At 27.2% G+C, this 12,500-nt stretch overlaps 3 protein-coding genes across 12 annotated transcripts in view; 2 read left to right on the top strand and 1 right to left on the bottom strand.

Moving 5' to 3' along the window:
• The window catches only part of CLIP-190 (Cytoplasmic linker protein 190), a 21,400-nt gene extending 15,461 nt beyond the window's left edge, over positions 1 to 5,939 (top strand). For all 7 annotated transcript variants that reach the window (XM_035883549.2, XM_035883548.2, XM_035883547.2 and 4 more), the window contains 11 exons: positions 457 to 631; positions 745 to 1,416; positions 1,561 to 1,682; positions 1,856 to 2,168; positions 2,248 to 2,399; positions 2,471 to 4,116; positions 4,262 to 4,352; positions 4,475 to 4,505; positions 4,595 to 4,766; positions 4,871 to 5,049; positions 5,308 to 5,939. In XM_035883549.2, the coding sequence (XP_035739442.2) occupies positions 457 to 631; positions 745 to 1,416; positions 1,561 to 1,682; positions 1,856 to 2,168; positions 2,248 to 2,399; positions 2,471 to 4,116; positions 4,262 to 4,352; positions 4,475 to 4,505; positions 4,595 to 4,766; positions 4,871 to 5,049; positions 5,308 to 5,354 (3,600 nt within the window). In that variant the 3' untranslated portion in view covers positions 5,355 to 5,939. The remainder of the gene's footprint in view (positions 1 to 456; positions 632 to 744; positions 1,417 to 1,560; positions 1,683 to 1,855; positions 2,169 to 2,247; positions 2,400 to 2,470; positions 4,117 to 4,261; positions 4,353 to 4,474; positions 4,506 to 4,594; positions 4,767 to 4,870; positions 5,050 to 5,307) is intronic.
• A 69-nt stretch (positions 5,940 to 6,008) lies between these two features.
• Rpb11 (DNA-directed RNA polymerase II subunit RPB11) lies at positions 6,009 to 7,903 on the bottom strand. The gene is made up of 5 exons (XM_035883601.2): positions 7,801 to 7,903; positions 7,386 to 7,641; positions 7,232 to 7,321; positions 6,895 to 7,069; positions 6,009 to 6,828 (listed from the first exon to the last, which is right to left on the bottom strand). The coding sequence occupies exons 2-5, from the start codon at positions 7,436 to 7,438 to the stop codon at positions 6,793 to 6,795; spliced, it is 354 nt and encodes a 117-aa protein (XP_035739494.1). The 5' UTR covers positions 7,439 to 7,641; positions 7,801 to 7,903; the 3' UTR covers positions 6,009 to 6,792.
• The window catches only part of rl (Mitogen-activated protein kinase rl), an 11,171-nt gene continuing 6,568 nt past the window's right edge, over positions 7,898 to 12,500 (top strand). The window contains exons 1-9 of one of the 4 annotated variants that reach the window (XR_014982783.1): positions 7,898 to 8,034; positions 8,697 to 8,823; positions 8,941 to 9,051; positions 9,131 to 9,382; positions 9,479 to 9,646; positions 9,724 to 9,912; positions 10,017 to 10,152; positions 10,240 to 10,405; positions 11,925 to 12,500. The exon at positions 11,925 to 12,500 is cut by the window's right edge and continues 6,568 nt beyond it. Coding sequence is in view for 1 of the 4 variants with exons in the window: in XM_035883593.2 (XP_035739486.1) it covers positions 7,910 to 8,034; positions 8,697 to 8,823; positions 8,941 to 9,051; positions 9,131 to 9,382; positions 9,479 to 9,646; positions 9,724 to 9,912; positions 10,017 to 10,145 (1,101 nt within the window). In the remaining 3 variants the exon portion in view is untranslated. Of the gene's footprint in view, positions 8,035 to 8,696; positions 8,824 to 8,940; positions 9,052 to 9,130; positions 9,383 to 9,478; positions 9,647 to 9,723; positions 9,913 to 9,975; positions 10,153 to 10,239; positions 11,218 to 11,924 lie in introns of those variants that run through there. The other 3 variants (XR_014982784.1, XR_004840351.2, XM_035883593.2) reach the window with 3 other exon arrangements.

The raw sequence follows: 12,500 nt of genomic DNA, 5'->3' as shown, positions 1-12,500 counted from the left end.
TTGTTAAATAACATATTTTGCATTGATTTATAAAATGGGCGTTCGATTAATTATTATTATTATTATTATTATTATTATTATTATTATTATTATTATTATTATTATTATTATTATTATTATTCATTATTATTCTCTTTTCGCTTATACGTATATCTCCATTTATATATTCATATAATTCGTTCGTTCGTTTGTTTTTATATATTTATATATATATACACATATTTTTTTTTTTTTTTTTAATTTTTTTATATTTATTTTTTTTCTCTCTCAATTTTTATCCTCAAAATTCAAAAAGTTTAATAAACGAATCATGTCTACTGGTGGTACATATACATAGAGCTTTTCGTATATTTTTAGTGTGCTTCTCGAATTGCTATTACTCTCGATATTATATCCTATGATTACGTCGATTCCGATCTCGGTCAAGTAAAAAAAAAAAATTGTATTTCTCATTAGGTAATAAATACAGTAAATGAAAACAGGATCAAGGCACTTGAAAAACAACTTTCGGAGGAAAGGGAACGTATTATACAACTTGAACGCGACAGTACGAAATTATTTGAAGCCGAGGAAGAACTTGCCCGTTTACGTAGTAATAATGTGAATAATCAGGACAAAAAAGAATTCGAAGGTATGAATCAATTCTAAAAAAAAAAAAAAAAAAAAAAAAAAAAAAATTTATTTCACAAAAATGGCTCATAAAAAATATATACAAATTTTTCATAATATATCTTTTTTACGTAGATCTACGTAATCACAATGAAAATTTGAAGGAAACGAAAGCCGAATTGGAGAAACAAGTCAATGAGAAAACTATTCTGATAGAAGAATACCTCGTATCAATGAAAAATCTTGAAATAAAATTAAACGAAAAAGAAAAGGAATGTATTTTGAAGGATGAAATCAAATGTGATCTTCAAAAGGATTTGGAACGTGCCAAGGAAGATATTCAAGAGAAATTGAATTGCATTGAAAATATGAGACAAGAATTTGAAATTAATACGTGCTCATTGAAAATTGAATTGGCCGAAATGAAGAAAACTATCGAGGACGTTAACGAAAGACACGCGACTGAGAAACAATCGTTGATAACGGAATATGAGAATATTATTGAGGATAAGAAAAAGCAAATAGAAATGAAATCGCAACAGTTGGCTATTGAGTCGCAAAAACATTTAGAAAATCAGAGCCACGTTTTGGCAAATTTGAAAGATGAAAATATCAAACGTATAAATGAATTATCCGAATCGTTTGGACAACAATTGAACATTAAAGATACGAAACTTAAGGAGATATCATTGCAATTGAATGAGAAAATATCAGAAGCACAAAAACTCAATAGCGAATTATCCAATCAACAAGATTTGTATAATAAAAAGGACAAGGAATTGAATGATACATTGTTAAAGCTTGAAGGTAGAGAATATAATTTAAAAAAAAAAAAAAAAAAAAAAAAAAAATAAAAAAAAAAAAAAGTTTAATAATTATGTAAAAGTATTATAAAGGTAATATGAATTTTCTTTAAGAAATCATATTTTGATCGATCGTTCTGTTTTGCAGAATTAAATTCGCAATTGAAAATGGCCGAGGATAAAAATGTTTTGCTTTCTGATCAACTTCGAACTCGAGAAGACGCTGCGACCGAAGATACGAAGAAAATAATGAAGGAGAAAGAAAAATTGGTAAATATTATTCGTTTTTTTTTTTCTTTCTTTCTTCGTTTCCTCATTTCTTCATCCTCCTCCTCCTTTTTTTTTCTTTCTTTCGTTTTTTTTTTCTTTCTTTTTCTTTTCGTTAATCGTTCGACCAAAAAAAATATTTTATTTTATTTGCCTTATTATTTTGTTTCATTCAGGAAGAAGATTTGTCCGTTTTAAGAGCTACGGCAACAGATTCCTCTGCATATTTAGAAAAATTAAACGAAGAATTAAAAATAAAAGAGAAAGAACTTCTGGAAATTCGAGCTTCCATGACGGCAGAGATCGGAGAATTAAAGAAACAATTTAATGAACAGATCGAAGAAAAATCTAAATACATCGAAGAGATTAATTTAGAGACATCGCAGAAATTAATGATAATCAATAAAATAGAGAAGGAAATTTCTGAATTGAAATCAATTGTCGAAAGTAAAGACGAAGAGATTAAACATCTTTTAGAAAAGAATTCAGGTGATAAACAATGGAGGATATATTATAATTATACGATTATATTACATATGATTGTATTAACTGTTGTTTGGTTTTTTAGAATTACAATATGCTCTTACATTATCCGAGCAAACTAAAACGAATTTGGAAAGTGAACTTCGTGTATTCGAATCTAATATAGATAATTTAAATCAACAATTGACAAGGGCTGAAGAGAAGTTAATAAATGTATCTTCCCAGAAAGAGAAATTGGTTAGTATTAAATTAAATATTAAATGTATTATGCGAGCAAAATATAATCAAATATTATCCATTGAATTTAGGAATTAGATATAGCAAATCTGATAAGTAGCTCTGCGAATTCCTCCGAGCAATTAACCAAATATAATGATGAATTAAGGGAAAAAGAAAGAGACATTGATAAATTACAAGATAAGGTATATCAAATGGAAAATCTATTGTCAAGTGTACAAGGAAAATTAGAATGTACAGAACGAGAATATAATAAAAATATATCTTTGTTAGAAGAATTACGTTTAGAGATGGATAATGTTAATTCACAATTGATTAAAGAGAAAACACAATCCATTGAATTATCTCAAAGTATAAAAGAATATCAAACTAAGGAAAAAGATCTTCTTTGTTTAATAGAAAATACAAAAGTTAACGAAGAAACGTTAAATGATAAATGTAAAATGATCTCTGATCTTACTGAACAATTGAAAAAAATTGAAGAAGAGAAAGTTATTCTTCGTGAACGTTATGAAACTGCAGAGGGATCGTTTAAAATAGAATCATTGAGTTTACAAAAGCAATTGGATGATGTCAAGATAGAATTGATTAAGTCGCAAGAAGAAATGAAGATATTACAAAAAGCTAAAGTAAAATTGGAAGCTGATCAAAGTGCAAATCGTTGGTCGATCGAAGAATTGACTGAAAGGCTCACTTTGGAAACGGAAGCTCGATCTAAAGTTGAATCTTTAATTGTTGAAAAAGATTTGAAAATAAAGTCATTGGAAAATATCCTTACAGATTTAAGACGTGAAAAGGAAACTGTAACATTAAATAAAGAAACAATACATCAAGATTTTACGAATACATTGAATACTATGGAAAGTACTATTGCGGATTTAAATAATAAATTAATTGTTGCTACTGGTAATATAGAAACTAAGAGTAATGAATTAGCCGTTGCACAAGCAGAAGCTGAACAACGTATAAAACAAATGTCAGAGCTCGCAATAGAATTGGATTATTTTAAAAATTCTCAAATACAGTTCAATGATAAATTAAATAATTTAGAGGGCAAATTAAAGGATAAGGATAATGAATTACGTAAAGTTGAAGGAATTAAAATGGATTTGGAGAATAATTTGAAAAAATTAGAAATAGAATTGAAAAATGTACAATCTGATATTGTTATTAAGAATAATTTGCTTGTTGAATCAAATGAAAAGATAAAAAATATACAGGACTCAAAGGAAGATTCTATGATTCAATTGAAGAATAATTTGGAAAATGATATTAAGGCTAAAGAATCTGAATTGGATATTAGTATGAAACGTAATGTCGAATTGGAGAATGAAAAGGAATCACTTGAAAAACTTCTTGCAAAACAAAGTGCTGATTTAAATGCTAATGAAATAACTATGAATAATTTGAAAGAACAATTAAAAACATTACAAGATAAGCAAGAACAATTAACGAAAGATGAAGAAAATTCTAAGAAGGAGGAAGTTAAAGTTATGTTGAACGAGATAGAAGAAATGCATAAACAACAACAAAATCTATTAATTACGAAGGATTCACTTGAAAAATTAATTAAGGAAAAAGATAATAAAATTGATATGTTAACGAATACTATTAAAAGTAAAGAAAAGGAAGCTGAGAAAAATACGCAAAATCTCATTGAAAAATTAAATATTGTTACAACAGAAGCAGCACAACTAAAAGAAGTACAAAGTCGTCTGTATGTATTAAAAAAAAAAAAAAACAAAAAAAAAAAAAAAAAAAATATTGCTCCTGTTTTTTTTTCTTTTTCTTTTTTTTTTTTTTTTTTTTTTTTTTTTGCATTAAATTGTACCTTTCATTTCTATTTTTTTTTCTTTTTCCAGGGAAAAGGAAAATAAACAGATTACCTCAAAATTATCTGAGGCTACGAATCAATTGAAATTATCACGTGAAAATATAAAAAATAATTTTGATGTAGGTTTATATTATATATTTACTTTTTTCTTTTAATATTAAATAATTTCTTATAATTATGATGATACTCGTATATTTTATAATATAATAAATATATAAATGAAAGAAACTTTTTTTTATAGGCAGCTGGAGGTGACGTGAATCAACAAATGGGTATATTACTTTTATTATATAATAATTAATTAATATAATATTAATAATAAGGATAATTGTATTAACGTTATTTAATTTAATTTTATAAGGTAAAGATATTGATGTTATAAGATTAAAAGAAGAAAATGAAACGGTTAAAGGTCAGATTGATTTCCTTAATTCTGTAATAGTGGATATGCAGAGAAAAAATGAAACGCTGTTGTGTAAAATAGAGGTTTTAGAAATGGGTGTACCAGCAAATGAAGCAGACGATTACAATCGGTTTGTAATTTTTTTTTTTTTTTTTTTTTTTTTTATATAAAATAAAAATGATAATAATTTTTCATTCAGACGTATGATATAAATGTGATATTTTTTTTTTATAGGAGTACATTGGAAAAGCGAAATAAAGCGCCTCGTATGTTCTGTGATATTTGCGATCAATTTGATTTACACGAGACGGAGGATTGTCCGCGTCAGGCACAAGATTTTTCAGAACCCGAAAAAATCATAAAGTCACCGAAGAAACAGTCCTTGGAAAGACCGTACTGTGAGAATTGCGAAAGTAAGAATATTATTTTATTTAACAATTTTTTTTTTTTTTGTTTTTTTCGATAACTTGTTTAAGTCAAGTAATGCATGTTTGGTGTAAAAAAAAAACCAACCCCCCACCCCTTAATACAGAAAATGTCTCAAAAGTAATTATATCCTTGAAGAAATGATCAGTCCTAATTTTAAATCGTATTTTATATATATATATATATTTTTTTTTGTTTGTTTTTGTTTCAACATGTTTAACATAATTCACTTAATTGTTTTACAGCCTTTGGACATGATACACGTGATTGCGATGATACAGAAACATATTAACGTCATATTTGTTATCTGTAGTCCTATTTACAATGCTTGCCAGAGAACCTAATTATAATGAAATTTGTTAAAGTTTTGCAGAGTATATTTTTGTATCAGAGAAGTACAATCGGGTCCTAATGTGAGCATGTCTTCCTTCGTAAGATAAAATATTTCTGCATAAGCCGATGCATTGAAAAAAAAAAAAAGAAAAAAAAACAGAAAAAAAACAGAAAAGAAAAAAAAAATAAGAAAGAAAGAAATGCATCTTTTTCTTTTTGCTGTCATAAGTACAATGTTATGTAAGATTTACAAAGATGAGATGCTGCTATTCATTTTTTATTTATATCAATTACACGCTTATTATTATCAGGGGGGATAATAAAAATTGTTTAAAAGACATGTTAACGTACTGGTCCTGAAAGGGGAAAAAAAGACATGTGTCTAATTGAGCTAGTAGATAATTCATGTCGATTAAATGATGAAAGGGAACAGTTGTAATTATGTACATAGATATTTATATCAATCGATGCATCTCCTATTTAATATTTATTACGTACAAAATGTGCTGCGCAATACTCCAATAAGTAGTTCCTTTCTCTTTTTATATATATATATATATATATATATATATATATATATATATATATATATCTATATATATATTTGGCATAATTATTTTGTTTCTAATAATACAGTATACACATAAAGTATACACGCATATTTGGTATGAAATATATTTTATCTTAATAGATTATTTATATGTTAATTTAAATTAAAAATTGAAATTGGTTGTATAAGTTTATGTTAGTCTCTTGATTAAAAAAAAAAAAAAAAAAAAAAATAATTTATACCATCAGATAAGATATGCTTTTATCTATTCGCATAATTTGCTTGTTGCTTTTTTGTACCTGACAGATAAAGGTTCCAATGTTGTTTATTCAATTTTTATTGCAAGTTGATAGAATAATTCAAATATTTAAGTCTCATAAAAATTCAATACTTTGATACACAAGAAAGAAAAAAGAAAAAAGAAAGAAAGAAAGAAACAAATTATTATCTTGAACTACTTGTCATCCTATTTATACCTATATATGAATTTATAAACTTGTGTAAAATAAAACGAAGGAAGTACTTTGTAAAAAATTAAAGAATAAAATTAATATAGAAATGTAGAAATAATTCAATAATGAAATTTATTCAAATGTAAAATTGTTAATCTTTAACTAAATAAGGATCACAGAAACACTTTTTCAAATTTAGATATTTACTTTGAGGAAACAATTGAATTGAGCACGTTCAATCGAATGATCATATAAAGATCTTGCAATTATAAGAAATTAATCTAAATTAAACTGAGCCACACACACACACACACACATTTATATACATGTATATATACAAACATACATATGCACATATATTCATTCGTTAAAACCTATGATGAATCTTAAATTTATTAATCCAATCCTTCCTTTTTTTCTTTTATTGCTTCCTGAAATTAAAATTGTTGTGTAATTTACATTTATTAAAACGTGATATATATAAAAATGATCATTACCTTAAAACGTTCTTCAAATAATGATAATTCTGCTATAAGATCAGTTATTGCGTGCATAAAAGCTTCATGCGGTGTATAATCAGACGTTGTTTGTATTCTAATTACAAATTTATGTTCCAATGGATGAGGTACTTTGTAACCAGCAAACAAAACTTGAGGATCTTTTAATAATTGGCTAAAATTGACAAAATGATATTGAAGTTAAGAGAACATCAGAAAGAAAAGAAATTCATAAAAAAAAGTATCATAAAATGAATTCTATGAATGAATGGAAGTATCATTAAAAAGAAAGTATTCATAAAAAAGTATCAGTATATAATATAAATTTTGAACATACTTTCGAATCATATTACCCAGAGTATGATCTTCTTTGTTAACTGTAAAAATAGCAGCATTTGGTACCTTTGTATCTTGTTCCTTTATTATCCTATTACAAATATAAATAGTACAGATTATTAGAGGTTAGTTTTTTAAAGTTATTTCTTATTTACTTTTTTTCTCCTTCGTAGAGTAAAAATGATTCAAAGGTCGGTGGTGCATTCATATTGTTATTAAATCCTTGTAAAACTTGTGTTATTAACTTATATATTAAATGTTTCCTTTCAAACTTCCTCTTCTTATATTGAAAAATAAACTGAAACAAGACAATGGCGACATTCGTATTACCACGTTACTACGCGTATCGTTACGTGTTTGTACTATTAATAGACGGAATAGCGATGATCGATCGAATTTCGAAATTTCCCGCTATAACAGAAATATATAATTTTATATAAGACTAATTATAATAATAAAAACGTAGAAAATTGTATTATAACATATTTGCAATAATCCAATATAATGTTATATAACATTTATTTAATGTTTATTTTCAAAACAATTATATCGTATTATTTTTGAACACACAAATGGAATTGTAAGATCGGCCATCTATGTTCTGCTAAGTTCGTGACACTTTGAGAGTCGCTCGGGGTTCTTCTCCAAACGTCGGCGGAACCGCAAAGTAGTTGTCAAAATGGCGGGTGAAGGTTCTACGGCCGTGAATCCAAATTGCGAGATCGTTCGCGGTCAAACGTTCGAAGTTGGTCCGCGTTATACAAATTTATCGTATATGGGCGAGGGTGCATATGGAATGGTCGTGTAAGTGTCATCGTTTGTAATTCGCTGTCATCCGCGTCGAGTTTCGTCGGTATGTCTGCTTTGCGTGACAGACAACATGATAAACAATTGAAAATCTCATTGTTAAAGTAATACCGTATTGTAGAAACAATTAATTTACATTCGTATTATTATAAAAGATTTAGATAAACGGGAATAATTTTTTTCAATTGTAATTACGTCCCTTTTAGCAATGCTTATTGTTAATTTTTGGCGCCACTTTTAAATGCACGTCACACCCCGTTTCCTTTTACCTCTCATTTCTCGAGGTTACGCGACAAGACGATAAAAAAGATTATCGTTTTATGTTTGAATTGCTTATCGAATCACTTTATCGCTTTTATTATCGTGTATATATATATATATATATATATATATATATATATATACATTGTAAGATTACTAAGTGTTATTTGTAGCGATCGAAAAAAAGTCTCTGTGTAATCGAATATAATGTAATCCAACGGAGTGTATCTGAACGTTGTTAAAGAACAATGGAAGATTGATAAAATCGATCGATTTTTTTCATTGATTTTATTAATCATTTTTAATATCTTATTTTATTAACAGCCGTTCTAATTAAATCAGAACGTTCAATTGACATTATTCTTCTTTGTTAGACGAAAATAATATTCTCTTTACAGATCCGCTTATGATAATGTAACAAAAACAAAAGTAGCTATTAAGAAAATTTCTCCCTTTGAACATCAAACGTATAGCCAAAGAACATTAAGAGAGATTAAAATTTTGACAAGGTTTAAACATGAGAATGTAAGTTTAAAATCGGACAAAATTTTCATATAACTGTCCTGTTACCTATGGCAAAGGAAATATCGTTCATTTCTATAATTCTAACGATAATTTAATGGTCCCTTCCCTTTACTTCAGATAATAGATATAAGAGATATATTAAGGGCACCTACCATAGAGCAAATGAAAGATGTTTATATTGTTCAATGTCTGATGGAAACTGATTTATATAAGCTTTTAAAAACACAAGTGAGTTTATTTTATATATAAACACATTGAAAGAATAATTAACATTTTATATTGATTATATCATGGCGTTATTTTACAGGCTATTAGTAATGATCATATATGTTATTTTCTCTATCAAATACTTCGTGGATTAAAATACATACATTCTGCAAATGTATTGCATAGAGATCTCAAACCAAGCAATTTACTTTTGAATACCACCTGTGACCTTAAAATTTGTGACTTTGGTTTGGCTAGAGTCGCAGATCCAGAACACAATCATGCTGGATTTCTTACAGAATACGTTGCTACAAGATGGTATAGAGCACCAGAGATAATGCTTAATTCTAAGGTATAAACATATTGCAAATTGAAAGGAATATTAATTTAATATCTTTGATGTTTCTATATTCGATATTGTTATATTTTTTTTTTTTACTATTTACAGGGATATACAAAATCTATAGATATTTGGTCGGTAGGTTGTATTCTCGCTGAAATGTTATCGCGAAGAGCAATATTTCCCGGTAAACATTACTTGGATCAGCTTAATCATATTCTTGGTGTAATTGGATCACCATCAGAAGAAGATTTAGAATGTGTCATAAATGAGAAAGTAATTGAAATATAATTTTTTCAGAATATATTTCTTATAATTTCATTAATATTCAAAATTGAATTTTGTAATTATAGGCACGTAATTATCTTGAATCATTACCATTTAAACCAAAGGTACCATGGACAAGTTTGTTTCCAAAGGCTGATCCAAGGGCATTAGATTTGTTGGATAAAATGCTTACATTTAATCCTAATAAACGGATCGTAGTCGATGAAGCTTTAGCACATCCATATTTGGAACAATACTATGATCCATCTGATGAGGTATATATATACGTATAGATATATATATTATTATTTTAAATTTCATCAAAGTTTTACGATTAGAGTATTATAATGGAATTTATGGAGATTATTACTTTTCTAAGCCTGTCGCAGAGGAACCATTTAAATTTGATATGGAGTTGGATGATCTTCCAAAAGAGATTTTAAAGAAGTATATATTTGAGGAAACATTACTATTTCAGAAAAATCATCAGCAACAAAATGCGATTTAGTTTATTGGTAATTATAGGAAGAAAAGATTTTATAAGATTTATTTAAATAGCTTTATAATATCGTAACATTTTAAACTAGTTACGAAAATTTCAGCTACAATTACAAGCTCCACAGGATGACCAAAAAAAAAAAAAAAAAAAAAAAAAAAAGAGGATAAGAATGGTGTAATAAAGAAGTAATTAGAAATATACTTCCTACAGCTAATCTAAGCTGTCTGTCTAATGACTAAGAGATACAGGAACAAGGAAATTGGTTAAAGGTTAGTCCTGCAGTTAACAATCAATCATTCGGGCAACGAGACTTAGCCGTATGCCCAAACATACACTTGTACATTCACACGTCTCTACCGGAAAAGAAAAGGAAAAGAAAAAAAACAAAATAATACAGTGTTTTTTTTTTGTTACATGGAACGTATGTGTATATGTATATATATATGTATATATATATATGTGTATGTATATATATGTATATGTATATATATATATATATAATTTTAATTTGTATAATAAGTTTTATTTATCCCTAATTATACACACATTATGCTAATTAACGATTTATTGTTAATCATCGTCATTACACTGTCTGTGATCTAATTACCGAGTAAATGAAGCGGTTGATATGTTTGTGTGCGATGTTCGAAGATAAGATAAAATAATGCAATTGATCAATCTACCGATTGTTCATTCAGACTTCGAAAATGGTTACGTACTTTATTCGAATAAATCAATTCGAATATACGATTATACATAGGATTGTCGCAAAGAGGGTCTTTTCTTTCTTCTTCTTCTTCTTCTTCTTTTTTTTTCCTTTTTTTCTTTTTCTTTTTTTTTCTTCTTTTTTTTTTTTATTTTTTTCTTTTTTTTTTTTTTATTATTAAAGCGTTGCACCAAGCAATTTAGTTAACTGTTTTTTTGCCGATTATAGCTCTCTCTCACTGTAAAGAAAAAGAAAAACAAACAACAACAAACAAAAAAAAACAAAGCAAACAAAAAATCTAAAAAAAAAAAAAAAAAAAAAGAAAAGGACAACAAAAAAAAAATGAGATCAAAATTAATCCAACATTTTCGAAGTGATAACTTACAGAATTCTGAAACCGATGTATGATTATATATATATATATATATATGTATATGTATATATATATATATATTCCGATGAAGAAGACGATTCATTTGTTACGAAGATATTTTCTTTTATTATTTTTTTATGTTTGATTTTTATTTTCGATTTTCGACTTTTCGACTTTTATTCTTATCCTTTGTTATTTTTTTCTCCTTCTCCTCCTCCCTCCCGCCCTTACTCTCTGTAAGTATTTTCAATTACATCAGATTTTTCAAATTGATAGGAACGTCAAGGATACTGCCATTTTTACATGGACGATGATTATTTGAAGCCTCGGATTGCTTTATTAAATATTCCACAAGAAACGTTTGATTTAATCAAAATAAATAAATAAATAAAAAAAATAAATAAATAAAGAATAATTCCATTATAGTCGTCGTATTTGTAGATGTGCGTGTAAAATGTCGAATGTGTTTTTTCCTTCATAAGATTATCCGTTAGATCAGACGGATTAAAGTAGAGGAAGTTGTTGTTTCTTATGCGCTTCAAATACTCATTTTAATTTATAAGCGAAGTTATTAAAGGCATCCTTGAAGTTGATTATTTTTATAATGCTTTTTTATTTATATTTTTCTTCTTTTTTTTTTCTTTTTTTTCTTCCTTCTTTTTTTTTTTCTTTTTCATTTTCTTCCCCTTCCTTATGTTAAACGTGTTAGGATCAAACGTATTATAATCATTGAAAAAAAAAACGACGACGACGACGACGACGACGACGACGACGACGACGACGACGACGACGACGACGACGACAACGACGACGACGACTATATGAAGAAAAGAGGAAAAAAAAAATAAACGCAAGAAAGAAAAAAAAAACAAAGAAAATAATGAGTCACACATGTTCTATGTGAAAAGAAAAAAAAGGCGCGTCGTCCGCGGTAAAGAATTTTTTTCTCTGCGGTTGTGTTTTTGCTGAAAGGAGTAATCGGAGAGATAAATATACGTACTGCGTCCACGTGTATGCGTATGTGTGCATATATATATATGCATACATACATACATACATACATACATCCATACATATATACATACATACATACATCCATACATATATACATACATACATACATACATATATACACATATACATACATACATACATATATACACATATGCATACATACATACATACATATATACATACAAATATACATATATACATACATACATACATACATACATACATGCACGTGTATACATATATACATAATTAAGAGGAAACCAAAAGTGAG

Source organism: Vespa mandarinia, chromosome 12 (genome assembly GCF_050613455.1).
Source record: "Vespa mandarinia isolate Hongniang chromosome 12, ASM5061345v1, whole genome shotgun sequence".
In the NCBI taxonomy this organism is placed as follows: Eukaryota; Metazoa; Arthropoda; class Insecta; order Hymenoptera; family Vespidae; genus Vespa; species Vespa mandarinia.
Note: the sequence above shows the minus strand (reverse complement) of the source record. Positions and strands in the feature narration are given on the sequence as shown.

Coding starts and splice junctions, on each gene's coding strand:
- Rpb11 (XM_035883601.2), bottom strand. CDS start 7,438: ATGAATGCACCACCGACCTTTGAATCATTTTTACTCTACGAAGGAGAA. Junction 7,322..7,385: donor CTCTACGAAGGAGAAAAAAA/GTAAATAAGAAA, acceptor TATTTGTAATAG/GATAATAAAGGAACAAGATA. Junction 6,829..6,894: donor TATTTGAAGAACGTTTTAAG/GTAATGATCATT, acceptor TTTTAATTTCAG/GAAGCAATAAAAGAAAAAAA.